At 46.1% G+C, this 15202-nt stretch overlaps 1 protein-coding gene across 2 annotated transcripts in view; it reads right to left on the reverse strand.

Moving 5' to 3' along the window:
* Positions 1 to 509: 509 nt before the first annotated feature.
* ATP1B4 (ATPase Na+/K+ transporting family member beta 4) overlaps positions 510 to 15202 on the reverse strand; it is a 176786-nt gene continuing 162093 nt past the window's right edge. For both annotated transcript variants that reach the window (XM_056538679.1, XM_056538680.1), the window contains exons 8-9: positions 9933 to 10025; positions 510 to 1237 (exon numbers count right to left, since the gene is read on the reverse strand). In XM_056538679.1, coding sequence (XP_056394654.1) covers positions 1079 to 1237; positions 9933 to 10025 — 252 coding nt within the window. In that variant the 3' untranslated portion in view covers positions 510 to 1078. The remainder of the gene's footprint in view (positions 1238 to 9932; positions 10026 to 15202) is intronic.

Raw genomic sequence — 15202 nt, forward strand, 5'->3', positions numbered from 1 at the left:
GGTTTATTGCAGTATTAAAAAGCGCTACGGACTACGCGTTTCAAGGGTGGGACACCCCTCTTCCCCCCCTCTGGAAATGAGGAGGAGGGGGTCCCACCACTTGAAACGTGTAGTCCGTAGCGCTTTTTAATACTGCAATAAACCAGTATTTATTTGTTTATTATTTTCCTTGTCCGACCTGTTTTATTTGGATAATTTTGCCTAGAATCATCACTGTTACACCTACAGAGTTAGGTTTCTATAGTGTTAAACTTGATTCTCTGTCGGTTCCATAGACAGGAAAAGGAGTGGTGATCACTCAGGAGACCACTGTTTTTGTGATCAGGGGGGTCACAGTGGTCGAACCCCAAGTGATCATACATTTATCAAGTATTCTGTAGTAAGGTAATAAATGGACAATTATTTTTTCACCGTTGAAAAATGAAAGACAGACTGATTTCTATAGGCAATATGCCCCATTTTTTCTAAAACACTTATGGCACATGGGACTCAATGTCTGCAGTGTTTTTAGTAATTTTTTTAATGATATACAATCTATGTATAATGACTTATTCTCAATCTCCACTACATACAGAACAATGACAAACTCATTTGTGATGTCTACTCTAGGAAAGCTCAAAGTCCAAGTTGCAATTATAACTAAATATAATTCTTATCATTCTAAAGAACTATAACAAATAGGCCAAATATTAGTACAATGTTTATTTTTAAATTTTTAACAGGCCATGAGTAAAAACTCCTTGAATGGTTGTTCTTATGAATGGGAGAGCCGCAGTGTATGGTGGGTATCCAAATGTGACCAAGTGACTTGAACAATGGCTTTCCCATACGTTTCAGTTTTATGGATGCTTATTTCACTGCCCTGTTCCCATGGTGCTTTTCTCTCACTAGTCCATGAAGGCCAAGTCTATGACTAGATGTAGCACGCAGGAAGATATCTCATAGACTGTGGCCTAGTAAAGTATGTACTGATTCATTCAGGTGACAGCACTGGTATAACTGCTGCAATAAAAGAAATTAAGTAATAGTCTGATTATGACCACTTGTAAGTTTCCTGAACTGGGAAATATGAGGCCATTCATCCAATGTTCATCATGAAGATTACTCTGCCCAGGAAGCGGTCAGTCTTATGATCATTGATAATGTCTTGTCCATTTATCTTGCACTGTATGGTGATGTCACGATTAAGGGGCAGTTCTGTGAACTGCAGAGCAACTAGAGGAGATGTGTAGTTTACCTAAAAAGATAAAAATGAGTTACATTTGATTAAAGACACAAGTTAGCTAGGTCTTACCAGTTATGGAAGTAGAGAATGAGAACAAGGAGATATTGGCCCCTATTTGGTTGGGTTGTGCGGCAGAATTTGCGCCAAAAAATAAAAAAAACCAACCAACTCCCTATATTACTCAGAAAAACCAAAAAAGCGGCGTGGTTGCCAAAAAGGGGGCATGTCCTCGACATGTTAAAAATCCCAACATATTTACAAAGTTTTCCACAGAAAATGTGGTGGATTTGAGCTCCGGAAAACCCTACAGCTCAGAGAATGTGTAAAAAAGCAAAATGTAGGGAAACATTAATATATAGAACACACAAAGAAAACTCCACTCCACTCTTAGTAAATCAGGGCCCTTGGTTACATTGCCAGTTGCCAAATTCTCACCCATAAAATAAACATAGGGAAGAGTATAGGCCTCTAAACAAAGTTAGGCTTTCTACAAGGGTCATAACTGTATCATTGGTTCTTATTTTAATTCTAGCTATTTTTTTTACTAATCATATAACCATAATGAAAAATAGATTTGATATCAGTATTCACCATTATATAACATATATTTTAATATATTACACAGACAATATAGGGTATCACTGCATTAAAGACCAGTGGACACATTTTAGGGGGGGGGGGGGGGGGATGTGATGTTTAATTTAGTTTCTATTTTCTTTTTAATTATTTATTTTCATTACCATTTCAGAGTCTTTTCCCCAAGGGTCAGGGGGTTGAAGACTTTATCCTTTTAGCATTTTTTTACAACCTGGTTTCCCACAGAGGAAATGTGCTCTGTTTTAATAACAATTGACACTATGAGGCTAAGTTCCACACAGGTTTTTTTCAGTTTTTCTTTCAATACTACCACTGCAGTTTTTGAGCCAAAGTCAGAAGTGCATTAAAAAGGAATGGGAAATATAAAGGAAGGACTTTCATTTTCCTTTCTACTGAATCCACGTTTGACTTTAGCTCAAAAACTGCAGTGGCAGATATCCAAAAAACTACAGAAAAAAAAACCTGTGTAGAAACGAGTTGACATATTTGTTGCAGAGGTTTTTAGCACCTGCCCCATTTATCTGCATAGAGCTTACAGATATCCATGTGTTTGCTGCCAAAACAACCTAGTTCAGATGAATGGAAATCGGTATTTGTTGTAGAAATGTACTACAAATCTTCTTTAATGGAACATATCGGGTATATACAGGCTGGTGTTAGAATATACCGGGTATATATAGGCTGGTGTTAGAACATATCGTATATAAAGGCTGGTGTTAGAACATACTGGGTGTATACAGGCTGGTGTTAGAACGTACCGGGTGTATACAGGCTGGTGTTAGAATATACCGGGTATATATAGGCTGGTGTTAGAACATATCGTATACTGTATATACTCGAGTATAAGCCGAGTTTTTCAGCACGATTTTTCGTGCTGAAAACACCCCCCTCGGCTTATACTCGAGTGAACTCTCCACCCGCAGTGGTCTTCAACCTGCCTACCTCCAGAGGTTTCAAAACTACAACTCCCAGCAAGCCCGGGCAGCCATCGGCTGTCCGGGCTTGCTGGGAGTTGTAGTTTTGAAACCTCCGGAGGTCCGCAGGTTGAAGACCACTGCGGCCTTCGACATCATCCAGCCCCCTCTCACCCCCTTTAGTTCTGTACTCACCTCCGCTCGGCGCTGGTCCGGTGCTGCAGGGCTGTCCGGAGAGGAGGTGGTCCGGTGGGATAGTGGTTCCGGGCTGCTATCTTCACCGGGGGCGCCTCTTCTCCGCGCTTCCGGCCCGGAATAGAGGCGTTGCCTTGACAATGACGCAGAAGTACGTTGGCAATGAACGTACCTCTGCGTCGTTGTCAAGGCAACGTGACTATTCTGGGGCCGGGCCCAAAGCGCTTAGAAGAGGCCTCCCCGCTGAAGATAGCAGCCCGGAACCACTATCCCACCGGACCACCTCCTCTCCGGACAGCCCTGCAGCATCGGACCAGCGCCGAGCGGAGGTGAGTACTGTACAGAACTAAAGGGGGTGAGAGGGGGCTGGATGATGTCGAAGGCTGCAGTGGTCTTCAACCTGCGGACCTCCGGAGGTTTCAAAACTACAACTCCCAGCAAGCCCGGACAGCCGATGGCTGAAGACCACTGAGGGCGGATGATGAGGAGAGGATGATGAAGGGGGGGTGTGGGATGATGACAAGAGGATGATGAAGGGGGGGTGTGGGATGATGACAAGAGGATGATGAAGGGGGGGTGTGGGATGATGAAGGGGGGTGGGGATGATGACAAGGGGATGATGAAGGGGGGTGTGTGGGATGATTACAAGGGGATGATGAAGGGGGTGGGGATGATGACAAGGGGATGATGAAGGGGGTGGGGATGATGACAAGGGGATGATGAAGGGGGGTGGGGATGATGACAAGGGGATGATGAAGGGGGGATGTGTGGGATGATGACAAGGGGATGATGACAGGTGATGATGATAAGGGTCTGGATGATGACAGGCGGTGATGATGATGAGGATGTTAATGACGGGTCTGGATGATGACAGGGGGGGATGATGTATTTCCCACCCTAGGCTTATACTCGAGTCAATAACTTTTCCTGGGATTTTGGGTTGAAATTAGGGGTCTCGGCTTATACTCGGGTCAGCTTATACTCGAGTATATACGGTATATAGGCTGGTGTTAGAACATACGGGGTGTATACAGGCTGGTGTTAGAATGTACCGGGTGTATACAGGCTGGTGTTAGAACATTCCGGGTGTATACAGGCAGGTATTAGAACATACCGGGTGTATACAGGCTGGTGTTAGAACATACTGGGTATATATAGGCTGGTGTTAGAACATACTGGGTATATATAGGCTGGTGTTAGAACATAATGGGTATATATAGGCTGGTGTTAGAACATACCGAGTGTATACAGGCTGGTGTTAGAACATACCGGGTGTATACAGGCTGGTGTTAGAACATACCGGGTGTATACAGGCTGGTGTTAGAACATACCGGGTACATACAGGCTGGTGTTAGAACATACCGGGTGTATACAGGCTGGTGTTAGAACATACCGGGTGTATACAGGCTGGTGTTAGAACATACTGGAAATATATAGGCTGGTGTTAGAACATTCCGGGTGTATACAGGCTGGTGTTAGAACATACTGGGTGTATACAGGCTGGTGTTAGAACGTACTGGGTGTATACAGGCTGGTGTTAGAACATACTGGAAATATATAGGCTGGTGTTAGAACATACCGGGTGTATACAGGCTGGTGTTAGAACGTACCCGGTGTATACAGGCTGGTGTTAGAACATTCCGGGTGTATACAGGTTGGTGTTAGAACATACCGGGTGTATACAGGCTGGTGTTAGAACGTACCGGGTATATACAGGCTGGTGTTAGAACATACCGGTTGTATACAGGCTGGTGTTAGAACGTACCGGGTGTATACAGGCTGGTGTTAGAATATACCGGGTATATATAGGCTGGTGTTAGAACATATCGTATATATAGGCTGGTGTTAGAACATACTGGGTGTATACAGGCTGGTGTTAGAACATTCCGGGTGTATACAGGCTGGTATTAGAACATACTGGGTATATACAGGCTGGTGTTAGAACATACTGGACATATATAGGCTGGTGTTAGAACATAGTGGACATATATAGGCTGGTGTTAGAACATACTGGACATATATAGGCTGGTGTTAGAACATACTGGACATATATAGGCTGGTGTTAGACCCAGCAGTTGCCACTATATACTGGCAATCATTCGATCTGTTACAAGGCCACCAGTACTGCCTTTTTTTTTAGCAGTCACTATCATTTAAAAACTTTTTACATTTCATTGAGACATGTCAAAGGTTTAGATCAGTCAGGGTTTGGATACTGAGACCCCGCTAGAATGAGTGTGAAGAAGCACTCCGCTCTCCTCACTGCAGGTGATGAGGTACATTGACTCTCTTTACAATCCTCCTGCAGCAAGGAGACAGATGGAGAGAGAAGTGGTTAGCTTAAAGGAGTACTCCACTGCCCCAGCATTCGGAAAATTTTGTTCTGAATGCTGGGTGCGGGCTGTGGGGGGTTGTGATGTCACGGCCTCACCCCTTATGATGTCACGCCACGCTCCATCAATGCAAGTCTATGGGAGGGGGTGTGGCAACTGTCACGCCCTCTCCCATAGACTTGCATTTAGGGGGGGGTGTTGTGTGACGTCATGACCCTTCGCAGCTTGCACCCAGCATTTGGAACAATATGTTCCAAATGCTGGGGCAGTGGAGTACCCCTTTAATGCTTCTCCCAGCTCATTCAAGCACTTGGTGGGGTTCTTAGAACAGGGGCAGCTTTTAAAGCTAAGGGAGAGTGAAACAGTTAAAGGGGTACTCCGGTGCTTAAACATCTTATCCCCTATCTAAAGGATAGGGGATAAGATGCCTGATCGCGGAAGTTGGGGACCGCCGTGATCATGCACGCGGCACCCCGTTTGTAATCAGACCCGGAGCATGTTCTTTCCGGGTCTGATTATGGTCGACTACAGGGCGGGCGGCGTGTGACGTCACGCCTCTGCCCCGCGTGATGTCACGCTCCGCCCCTGAATGCAAGCCTACGGGAGGGGGCGTGATAGCTATCATGCCCCCTCCCGTAGGCTTGCATTGAGGGGCGGAGCGTGACATCACTCGGGGCGGAGCGTGACGTCACATGGGGGCAGAGGCGTGACGTCACACGCCGCCGGCCCTGCGGTTCCCGGTAATCAGTCCCACTGATTACAAACGGGGTGCCGCGTGCATGATCCCGGGGGTCCCCAGCGGCCGATCAGGCATCTTATCCCCTATCCTTTGTTTAAGCACCGGAGTACCCCTTTAAAGCTAAAACAGCGCCTTTGTTTTTGGCACTATAGCTAAAGTTATGTGTATACAGTTTACACATATTTAGCAACGCTTTGTGTACGAGAACTAGGGGATTAATTTGGGGGGGGGGGGGGTTGGGATAATATTATTTAGTGAATAAACAGTATGTTTTTTTTTTTCCCGATTTTTGACCATTTTCCCTAAAAGAAATAATGTGTCTTGCTAAAAAAAGAAACAAAATAATTTGGAGCAGACAAAAAATAGGGGGGGAAAAACAACTTAAAGGGGTACTCCGGGAGAAAACTTATTATTATTTTATTTTTTTTATAATGAACTGGTGCCAGAAAGTTAAACAGATTTGTAAATTCCTTCTATTTAAAAATCTTAATCCTTTCAGTACTTATTAGCAGCTGTATGCTACAGAGGAAATTCTATTCTTTTTTAATTTCATTTTTGTCTTGTCCACAGTGCTCTCTGCTGACACCTCTGTCCGTGTCAGGAACTGTCCAGAGCAACATAGGTTTGCTATGGGGATTTTCTCCTGCTCTGGACAGTTCCTGATATGGGCATGAGGTGTCAGCAGAGAGCACTGTGGACAAGACAAAAAAGAAATTAAAAAAGAAAAGAATTTCCTCTGTAGGATACAGCTGCTAATAAGTACTGGAAAGTACTTATCTATAAAATTTTCTGGCACAGTTATTAAAAAATATGTTTTCCACCAGAGTACCCCTTTAACCTCTTAAGGACCCAGGACATACGGCAGGGACCGGAAAACGCCAGGACGTACGGGGACGTCTTGGGTCCTTAAAGCCCAGGGTGCGGGGAAGTCCCCGTACGTCCTGGCGTTTTCCGGTCCCTGCCGCGCGCCGGGCAAAGATCGGAAGCGGATGCCTGCTGAAATGCTGCAGCAGGCATCCTGGGCAAACGCCGAGGGGGGCCATGTAGGCCCCCCATGTCGGCGATCGTCGCAAATCGCGAGGGAAATCTGCGGCGATTCCGGGCTGATCGGGTCTCTGGGACCCGACCACCTGCTAATTTTGCATGATCCCGGTTGTCACAGACAGCCAGGACCATGCTGAAGTATAGGGGCGAGGTGGCAAGCATGCCACCTCCTCCTATCCCCTGCGATTCCTCGGTTAGCTAACCGACCAATCGCAGGGGGGGGGGTTACTTCCTCCCGCCCTGTCCAGCCCCTGGAAGTTCGGAGAGGACGGGAGGAAGACCAGAGGACGCGGTGGGGGACGGGGGAGTGCTGGGGCCCGGCCCCGGTACTTACCTCGTCCCTGAAGACCCGGATCCCGGCGGTGGAGACGGCAGCGGTGGCGACAGGTGAGTTGATCTTCGGCGGCGTCGCGGGACCTTTGCTGTAGTCCAGACCGCCGTAAAGCGATCTGGACTGCTCCATCTGGTCCCCTTACATTACAACTCCCAGCATGCGCAGACAGCCCTTGGCGTCTGGGCATGCTGGGAGTTGCAGTTTTGCAACATCTGGAGGTCCACAGTTTGGAGACCACTGTGCCCTTCCAGAAACTACACATCCTCAGCATGCCCTTACTGTCCAGGCATGCTGGGAGTTGTAGTTCTGTAACAGCTGGCCCTTCAGATGTTGCAGAACTACAACTCCCAGCATGCCTGGACAGTTTTGGCATACTGGGAGTTGTAGTTTTGCAACATCTAGAAGGGCACAGATTGGGAACCACTGTATTAACAACAACTCCCAGTATTGCCGAACAGCCGTTGACTGTCCAAGCATGCTGGGAGTTTTGCAACAGCTGGAGGCACCCTGTTTGGGAATCACTGGCGTAGAATACCCCTATGTCCACTCCTATGCAAGTCCCTAATTCAGGCCTCAAATGCGCATGGCGCTCTCACTTTGGAGCCCTGTCGTATTTCAAGGCAACAGTTTAGGGCCACATATGGGGTATCGCCGTACTCGGGAGAAATTGCCTTACAAATTTTGGGGGACTTTTTCTCCCTTCACCCCTTATGAAAAGGTGAAGTTGGGGTCTACACCAGCATGTTAGTGTAAAAAAATACATTTTTTACACTAACATGCTGGTGTTGCCCTATACTTTTCATTTTGACAAGAGATAAAAGGGAAAAAAGCCCCCCAAAATTTGTAATACAATTTCTCCCGACTACGGAGATACCCCATATGTGGGCGCAAAGTGCTCTGGGGGCGCACAACAAGGCCCAGAAGGGAGAGCGCACCATGTACATTTGAGGTGATTTGCACAGGGGTGGCTGATTGTTACAGCGGTTTTGACAAACGCAAAAAAAACAAAACCCCACATGCTACCCCATTTAGGAAACTACACCCCTCACAGAATGTAATGAGGGGTGCAGTGAGAATTTACACCCCACTGGTGTCTGACAGATATTTGGAACAGTGGGCTGTGCAAATTAAAAATGTTGTACAGCCCACTGTTCCAAAGATCTGACAGACACCAGTGGGGGGTAAATGCTCACTGTAGCCCTTGTTACGTTCCTCAAGGGGTCTAGTTTCCAAAATGGTATGCCATGTGGGTATTTTTTGCTGTCCTGGCACCATAGGGACTTCCTAAATGCGACATGCCCCCGAGCAAAATTTGCTCTCAAAAAGCCAAATATGACTCCTTCTCTTCTGAGCATTGTAGTTCGCCCGTAGTGCACTTCAGGTCAACTTATGGGGTACCTCCATACTCAGAAGCGATGGGGTTACAAATTTTTTGGGGGTATTTTCTGCTATTAACCCTTGCAAAAATGTGAAATTTGGGGGGAAACACACATTTTTGTGAATTTTTTTTTACGTATGCAAAAGTCGTGAAACACCTGTGGGGTATTAAGGCTCACTTTATGCCTTGTTATGTTCCTCAAGGGGTCTAGTTTCCAAAATGGTATGGCATGTGTTTTTTTTTTTTTTTTTTGCTGTTCTGGCACCATAGGGGCTTCCTAAATGCAACATGCCCCACAAAAACCATTTCAGAAAAACGTACTCTCCAAAATCCCCTTGTCGCTCCTTCGCTTCTGAGCCTCTACTGCGCCCGCCGAACACTTTACATAGACATATGAGGTATGTGCTTACTTGAGAGAAATTGGGCTACAAATACAAGTATAAACTTTCTCCTTTTACCCCTTGTAAAAATTCAAAAATTGGGTCTACAAGAACATGCGAGTGTAAAAAATGAAGATTGTGAATTTTCTCGTTCACTTTGCTGCTATTCCTGTGAAACACCTAAAGGGTTAAAACCTGACTGAATGTCATTTTGAATATTTTGGGGGGTGCGGTTTTTATAATGGGGTCATTTGTGGGGTATTTCTAAAATGAAGACCCTTCAAATCCACTTCAAACCTGAACTGGTCCCTGAAAAATTGTGAGTTTGGAAATTTGGTGAAAAATTTGAAAATTGCTGCTGAACTTTGAAGCCCTCTGGTGTCTTCCAAAAGTAGAAACACGTCAATTTTATGATGCAAACATAAAGTGGACATATTGTATTGTGAATAAAAAAAAAATTTGGAATATCCATTTTCCTTGCAAGCAGAGAGCTTCAAAGTTAGAAAAATTCAAAATTTTCATCAAATTTGGGGATTTTTCACCAAGAAAGCATGCAAGTTACCACAAAATTTTACCACTATGTTAAAGTAGAATATGTCACAAAAAAACAATCTCGGAATCAAATTGATAACTAAAAGCATTCCAGAGTTATTAATGTTTAAATTGACAGTGGTCATATGTGCAAAAAATGGCTGGGTCCTAAGGTGTAAAATGGCTGGGTCCTTAAGGGGTTAAGGCTAGAGCGGTGGCGAGAAAGGCTTGAAAATAATATGTCATATAAAAACATACTTACATGCCTAAGCTTTCCATAGTAAGGGAAGTACATAAGGTCAAAGTAATTTACTGGATAAAATTTAACTTCTCCTAAATCACCATCAGCTGCTTTCTAGAATAGAAAAATACGGATATACAAGAAGTAATTAACTGAATAAAACAGCCATATATTGATTTTATAATAAATCTATATGATATGCATATAACACCACCATACAGTGCCATATATACCCCACACAATACTGCTATACTATTTTCAAGTAAAACTGCTATTCAGTTTTAAAAACAACCCAACTACACAATGCTAAATTAATACAGTAATACATGTGTTAATGATAAAGTTCCTAATGTATGTAAATACTCTGTCTGACCACTGGACCACACAGACATTATCGATCCCAATAGACCACAATGTAGTTCACGCAGTATTCTGCTCGAAAGAATAAGCAAGATTATTCTTTCGGCAGTGGAGTCACTGGTAGAGAATGATCTGGGTGTACTACTAGATCATGAGGCCAGAAGGATATTGTCATGTTTTAAAAGAGACATGGACTTAGGGGACAGGGACATAATATTACTGCTTTATCAAGCATTGGTGCAGCCTTATCTGGAGTATACTGTTTAGTTCTGGGCACTGGTTGTTAGAAAGGATGCTCTGGAGCGGAAAAGGTCTAAAGATCTGCAACAAAATTGATAAGGCAAGAAGGATCTTATTTGTAAGTAAAAAAATAATTCAATTTACTTAGTCTTTAAAAGATACATTTAACCTGTTGACCAATGATGTGTATTAGTCCCTAAGGGGACTAATAAAGTGTAAAAAAAAATAAAATTAAAAGTAAAATAAAAGTTTAAAAAACACCCATTAACCCTTCCATCTTAAAAGTTTAACCCCCCCTTTTACCATGTAAATTTTTTTATAAAAAATAATAAAATTAAACATATTTGATAATTGTCCGAACTTTTAAAATAAAACATTATTTCTCCTGTACGGTGAACCATGTAAACTCCAGAAAAATAAAGTTTAGAATTCTTTAAAAGTAGTAAAACATGATGCAAACTATATAAATTGGGTATTGGTTTAATCGTGATGATCTAAAGTATCAAGAATACATGTTAATTTGACCACTGTGTGAATGGCGTACAAATTATACCACCCCAAATTTGCAAAAACATTTTTCAATTTCATCTCACAAATATTTTTTTCCCACATTTGGAGTATATGTTATGGAAAAATGAATGAAGACATTACAAAGTACAATTAGTCCCACAAAAACAAGCCCTCATATGAGTGTGTAAATGAAAAAATAAAAGAGTTTTGACTATTAATAGGTGAGGAGGAAAAAATAAAAGAGCAACATCGAAAATTGGCCTGGTCCTTAAGGGGTTAAAGGGGAAGCATGATCAACCTCTTTAGGTATATACAGTGGGGGAAAAAAGTATTTAGTCAGCCATCAATTGTGCAAGTTCTCCCACTTAAAAAGATGAGAGAGGCCTGTAATTTTCATCATAGATATACCTCAACTATGAGACACATAATGAGAAAAAAATATCCATAATCCATAAAATCACATTGTCTGAAATGTATTTGTAAATTATGGTGGAAAACAAGTATTTGGTCAATGACAGAAGTCAAACAAGGTTTTCACACACTGTTGCTGGTATTTTGGCCCAATCCTCCATGCAGATTTCCTCTAGAGCAGTGATGATTTGGGGCTGTCGCTGGGCAACATGAACTTTCAACTCCCTCCAAAGGTTTTCTATGGGGTTGAGATCTAGGCCACTCCAGGACCTTAAAAAGCTTCTTACGAAGCCACTCCTTCGTTGCCCGGGTGGTGTGTTTGGGATCATAGTCATGCTGAAAGACCCAGCAACGTTTCATCTTAAATGCCTTTGCTGATGGAAGGTGGTTTTCACTCAAAATCTCACGATACATGGCCCCATTCATTCTTTCCTTTACACGGATCAGTCGTCCTGGTCCCTTTGCTGAAAAACAGCCCCAAAGCATAATGTTTCCACCTCCATGCTTCACAGTAGGTATGGTGTTCTTTGGATGCAACCCAGTATTCTTTCTCCTCCAAGCATGACAAGTTGAGTTTTTACCAAAAAAATTCTACTTTGGTTTCATCTGACCATATGACATTCTCCCAATCCTCTTCTGGATCATCCAAATGCTCTCTTGCAAACTTCAGACAGGCCTGGACATGTACTTGCTTAACCCCTTAACGACGCAGGACGTATATTTACGTCCTGCGCCGGCTCCCGCGATATGAAGCGGGATCGCGCCGCGATCCCGCATCATATCGTGTCGGTCTCGGCGCTAATCAACGGCCGGGACCCGCGGCTAATACCACACATCGCCGATCGCGGCGATGTGCGGTATTAACCCTTTAGAAGCGGCGGTCAAAGCTGACCGCCGCTTCTAAAGGGAAACTGAAAGTATCCCGGCTGCTCAGTCGGGCTGTTCGGGACCGCCGCGGTGAAATCGCGGCGTCCCGAACAGCTGATCGGACACCGGGAGGGCTCTTACCTGCCTCCTCGGTGTCCGATCGACGAATGACTGCTCCGTGCCTGAGATCCAGGCAGGAGCAGTCAAGCGCCGATAATGCTGATCACAGGCGTGTTAATACACGCCTGTGATCAGGATGAGAGATCAGTGTGTGCAGTGTTATAGGTCCCTATGGGACCTATAACACTGCAAAAAAAAAGTAAAAGAAAAGTGTTAATAAAGGTCATTTAACCCCTTCCCTAAAAAAAGTTTGAATCACCCCCCTTTTCCCATAAAAAAAATAAAACAGTGTAAAAAAATAAATAAATAAACATATGTGGTATCGCCTGTCACGATGCCGGCTGGCAGGAGGTGGATCCTCTGTGCCAGAGAGGGATTGGTGAGGGCCGCGCTAGTGGACCGGTTCTAAGCCACTACAGGTTTTCACCAGAGCCCGCCGCAAAGCGGGATGGTCTTGCTGCGGCGGTAGTGACCAGGTCGTATCCACTAGCAACGGCTCACCTCTCTGGCTGCTGAAGATACTGAAGAAAGGCGAGGTACAAGGGAGTAGGCAGTAGCAAGGTCGGACGTAGCAGAAGGTCGGGGGCAGGCGGCAAGGTTCGTAGTCAGGGGAGATAGCAAGGGTACTGGTACACAGGCTATTAAACACACAAGGAACGCTTTCACTGGCACTAAGGCAACAAGATCCGGCAAGGGAGTGCTAGGGAGGAGACTAGATATAGCCAGGGAACAGGTGGGAACCAATTAAGCTAATTGGGCCAGGCACCAATCATTGGTGCACTGGCCCTTTAAGTCTCAGGGAGCTGGCGCGCGCGCGCCCTAGAGAGCGGAGCCGCGCGCGCCAGCACATGACAGCAGGGGACGGGAACGGGTAAGTGACCTGGGATGCGATTCGCGAGCGGGCGCGTCCCGCTGTGCGAATCGCATCCCCAACGGCCAGGACAGAGCAGCGCTCCCGGTCAGCGGAACTGACCGGGGAGCTGCAGGGAAGGAGACGCCGTGAGCGCTCCGGGGAGGAGCGGGGACCCGGAGCGCTAGGCGTAACAGTACCCCCCCCCTTAGGTCTCCCCTTCTCTTTATCGGGTAACTGCCTCCCCTGGGATGAGGACACCGGGAAAGGATGGAGGGATTCCTCAACGGCAGGCAGAACCGCAGGAGTAGGAATGGGGAGAGAGGGCAGAGGGCGGGACCTGGCACGGGGCAGTGTGACACCAGGACGAGGGCCATGAGGGGACACAGAAGCTTGCCTGATGGAACTGGGAGGGGGGGAAGGGCATTTCCTGTGGCAGGCAGAGTCCTTAATGACCTTAGGGGGACCGGGTACAGGAGGAACCACAGAGTTACGGCAAGGGTTACTGGGAACCGGTTTTAGACAGTTCTTGGAACAAGAGGACCCCCAACTCTTGATCTCCCCAGTGGACCAATCCAGGGTTGGGGAATGAAGTTGAAGCCAGGGAAGTCCAAGGAGAATCTCCGAGGTGCAATTGGGGAGGACCAAAAGTTCAATCCTCTCGTGATGAGATCCGATGCTCATAAGAAGGGGCTCCGTGCGGAAACGTATGGTACAGTCCAACCTGGCTCCGTTGACCGCGGAAATGTGGAGTGGCTTGACAAGACGGGTCACCGGAATACGGAATTTATTCACAAAGGAGTCCCGAACAAAATTCCCAGAAGCTCCAGAGTCCAGGCAGGCCACGGCTGAGAGGGGAGAGCTGGCTGAAGTGGAAATCCGAACAGGTACCGTGAGACGTGGAGAAGCCGACTTGGCATCAAGAGACGCCACACCCACGAGAGCTGAGTGCGAGCGTGCGTTTCCCAGACGTGGAGGACGGATTGGGCAATCCACCAGAAAATGTTCAGTACTGGCACAGTACAGACAAAGATTCTCTTCCTTACGGCGATTCCTCTCTTCCAGGGTCAGGCGAGACCGATCCACTTGCATGGCCTCCTCGGCGGGAGGCCTAGGCGCAGATTGCAGTGGAGACTGTGGGAGAGGTGGCCAGAGATCTAAGTCTTTTTCCTGGCGGAGCTCTTGATGCCTCTCAGAAAAACGCATGTCAATGCGAGTGGCTAGATGAATGAGTTCATGCAGGCTAGCAGGAGTCTCTCGTGCGGCCAGAACATCTTTAATGTTGCTGGATAGGCCTTTTTTGAAGGTCGCGCAGAGGGCCTCATTATTCCAGGACAATTCTGAAGCAAGTGTACGGAACTGTACGGCATACTCGCCAACGGAAGAATTACCCTGGACCAGGTTCAACAGGGCAGTCTCAGCAGAAGAGGCTCGGGCAGGTTCCTCAAAGACACTTCGGATTTCCGAGAAGAAGGAGTGTACAGAGGCAGTGACGGGGTCATTGCGGTCCCAGAGCGGTGTGGCCCATGACAGGGCTTTTCCGGACAGAAGGCTGACTACGAAAGCCACCTTAGACCTTTCAGTAGGAAACAGGTCCGACATCATCTCCAAGTGCAGAGAACATTGCGAAAGGAAGCCACGGCAAAACTTAGAGTCCCCATTAAATTTGTCTGGCAAAGACAGGCGGAGGCTAGGAGTGGCCAGTCGCTGCGGAAGGGGAGCAGGAGCTGGCGGAGGAGATGGTTGTTGCTGCTGTAGCTGAGACTGAACTTGCTGTAGCTGTGACTGTTGCTGCTGTTGCTGTGACTGGAGCTGCTGTAGCATGGTGGTCAAGTACGACAGCTGGTGCTCTTGTCGGGCGACCAATGAAGGGAGGTCGGCGGCAGCTGGCAGAGGAACTTCAGCGGGATCCATGGCCGGATCTACTGTCACG

This window comes from Hyla sarda, chromosome 9 (genome assembly GCF_029499605.1).
Source record: "Hyla sarda isolate aHylSar1 chromosome 9, aHylSar1.hap1, whole genome shotgun sequence".
Classification (NCBI taxonomy): domain Eukaryota; kingdom Metazoa; phylum Chordata; class Amphibia; order Anura; family Hylidae; genus Hyla; species Hyla sarda.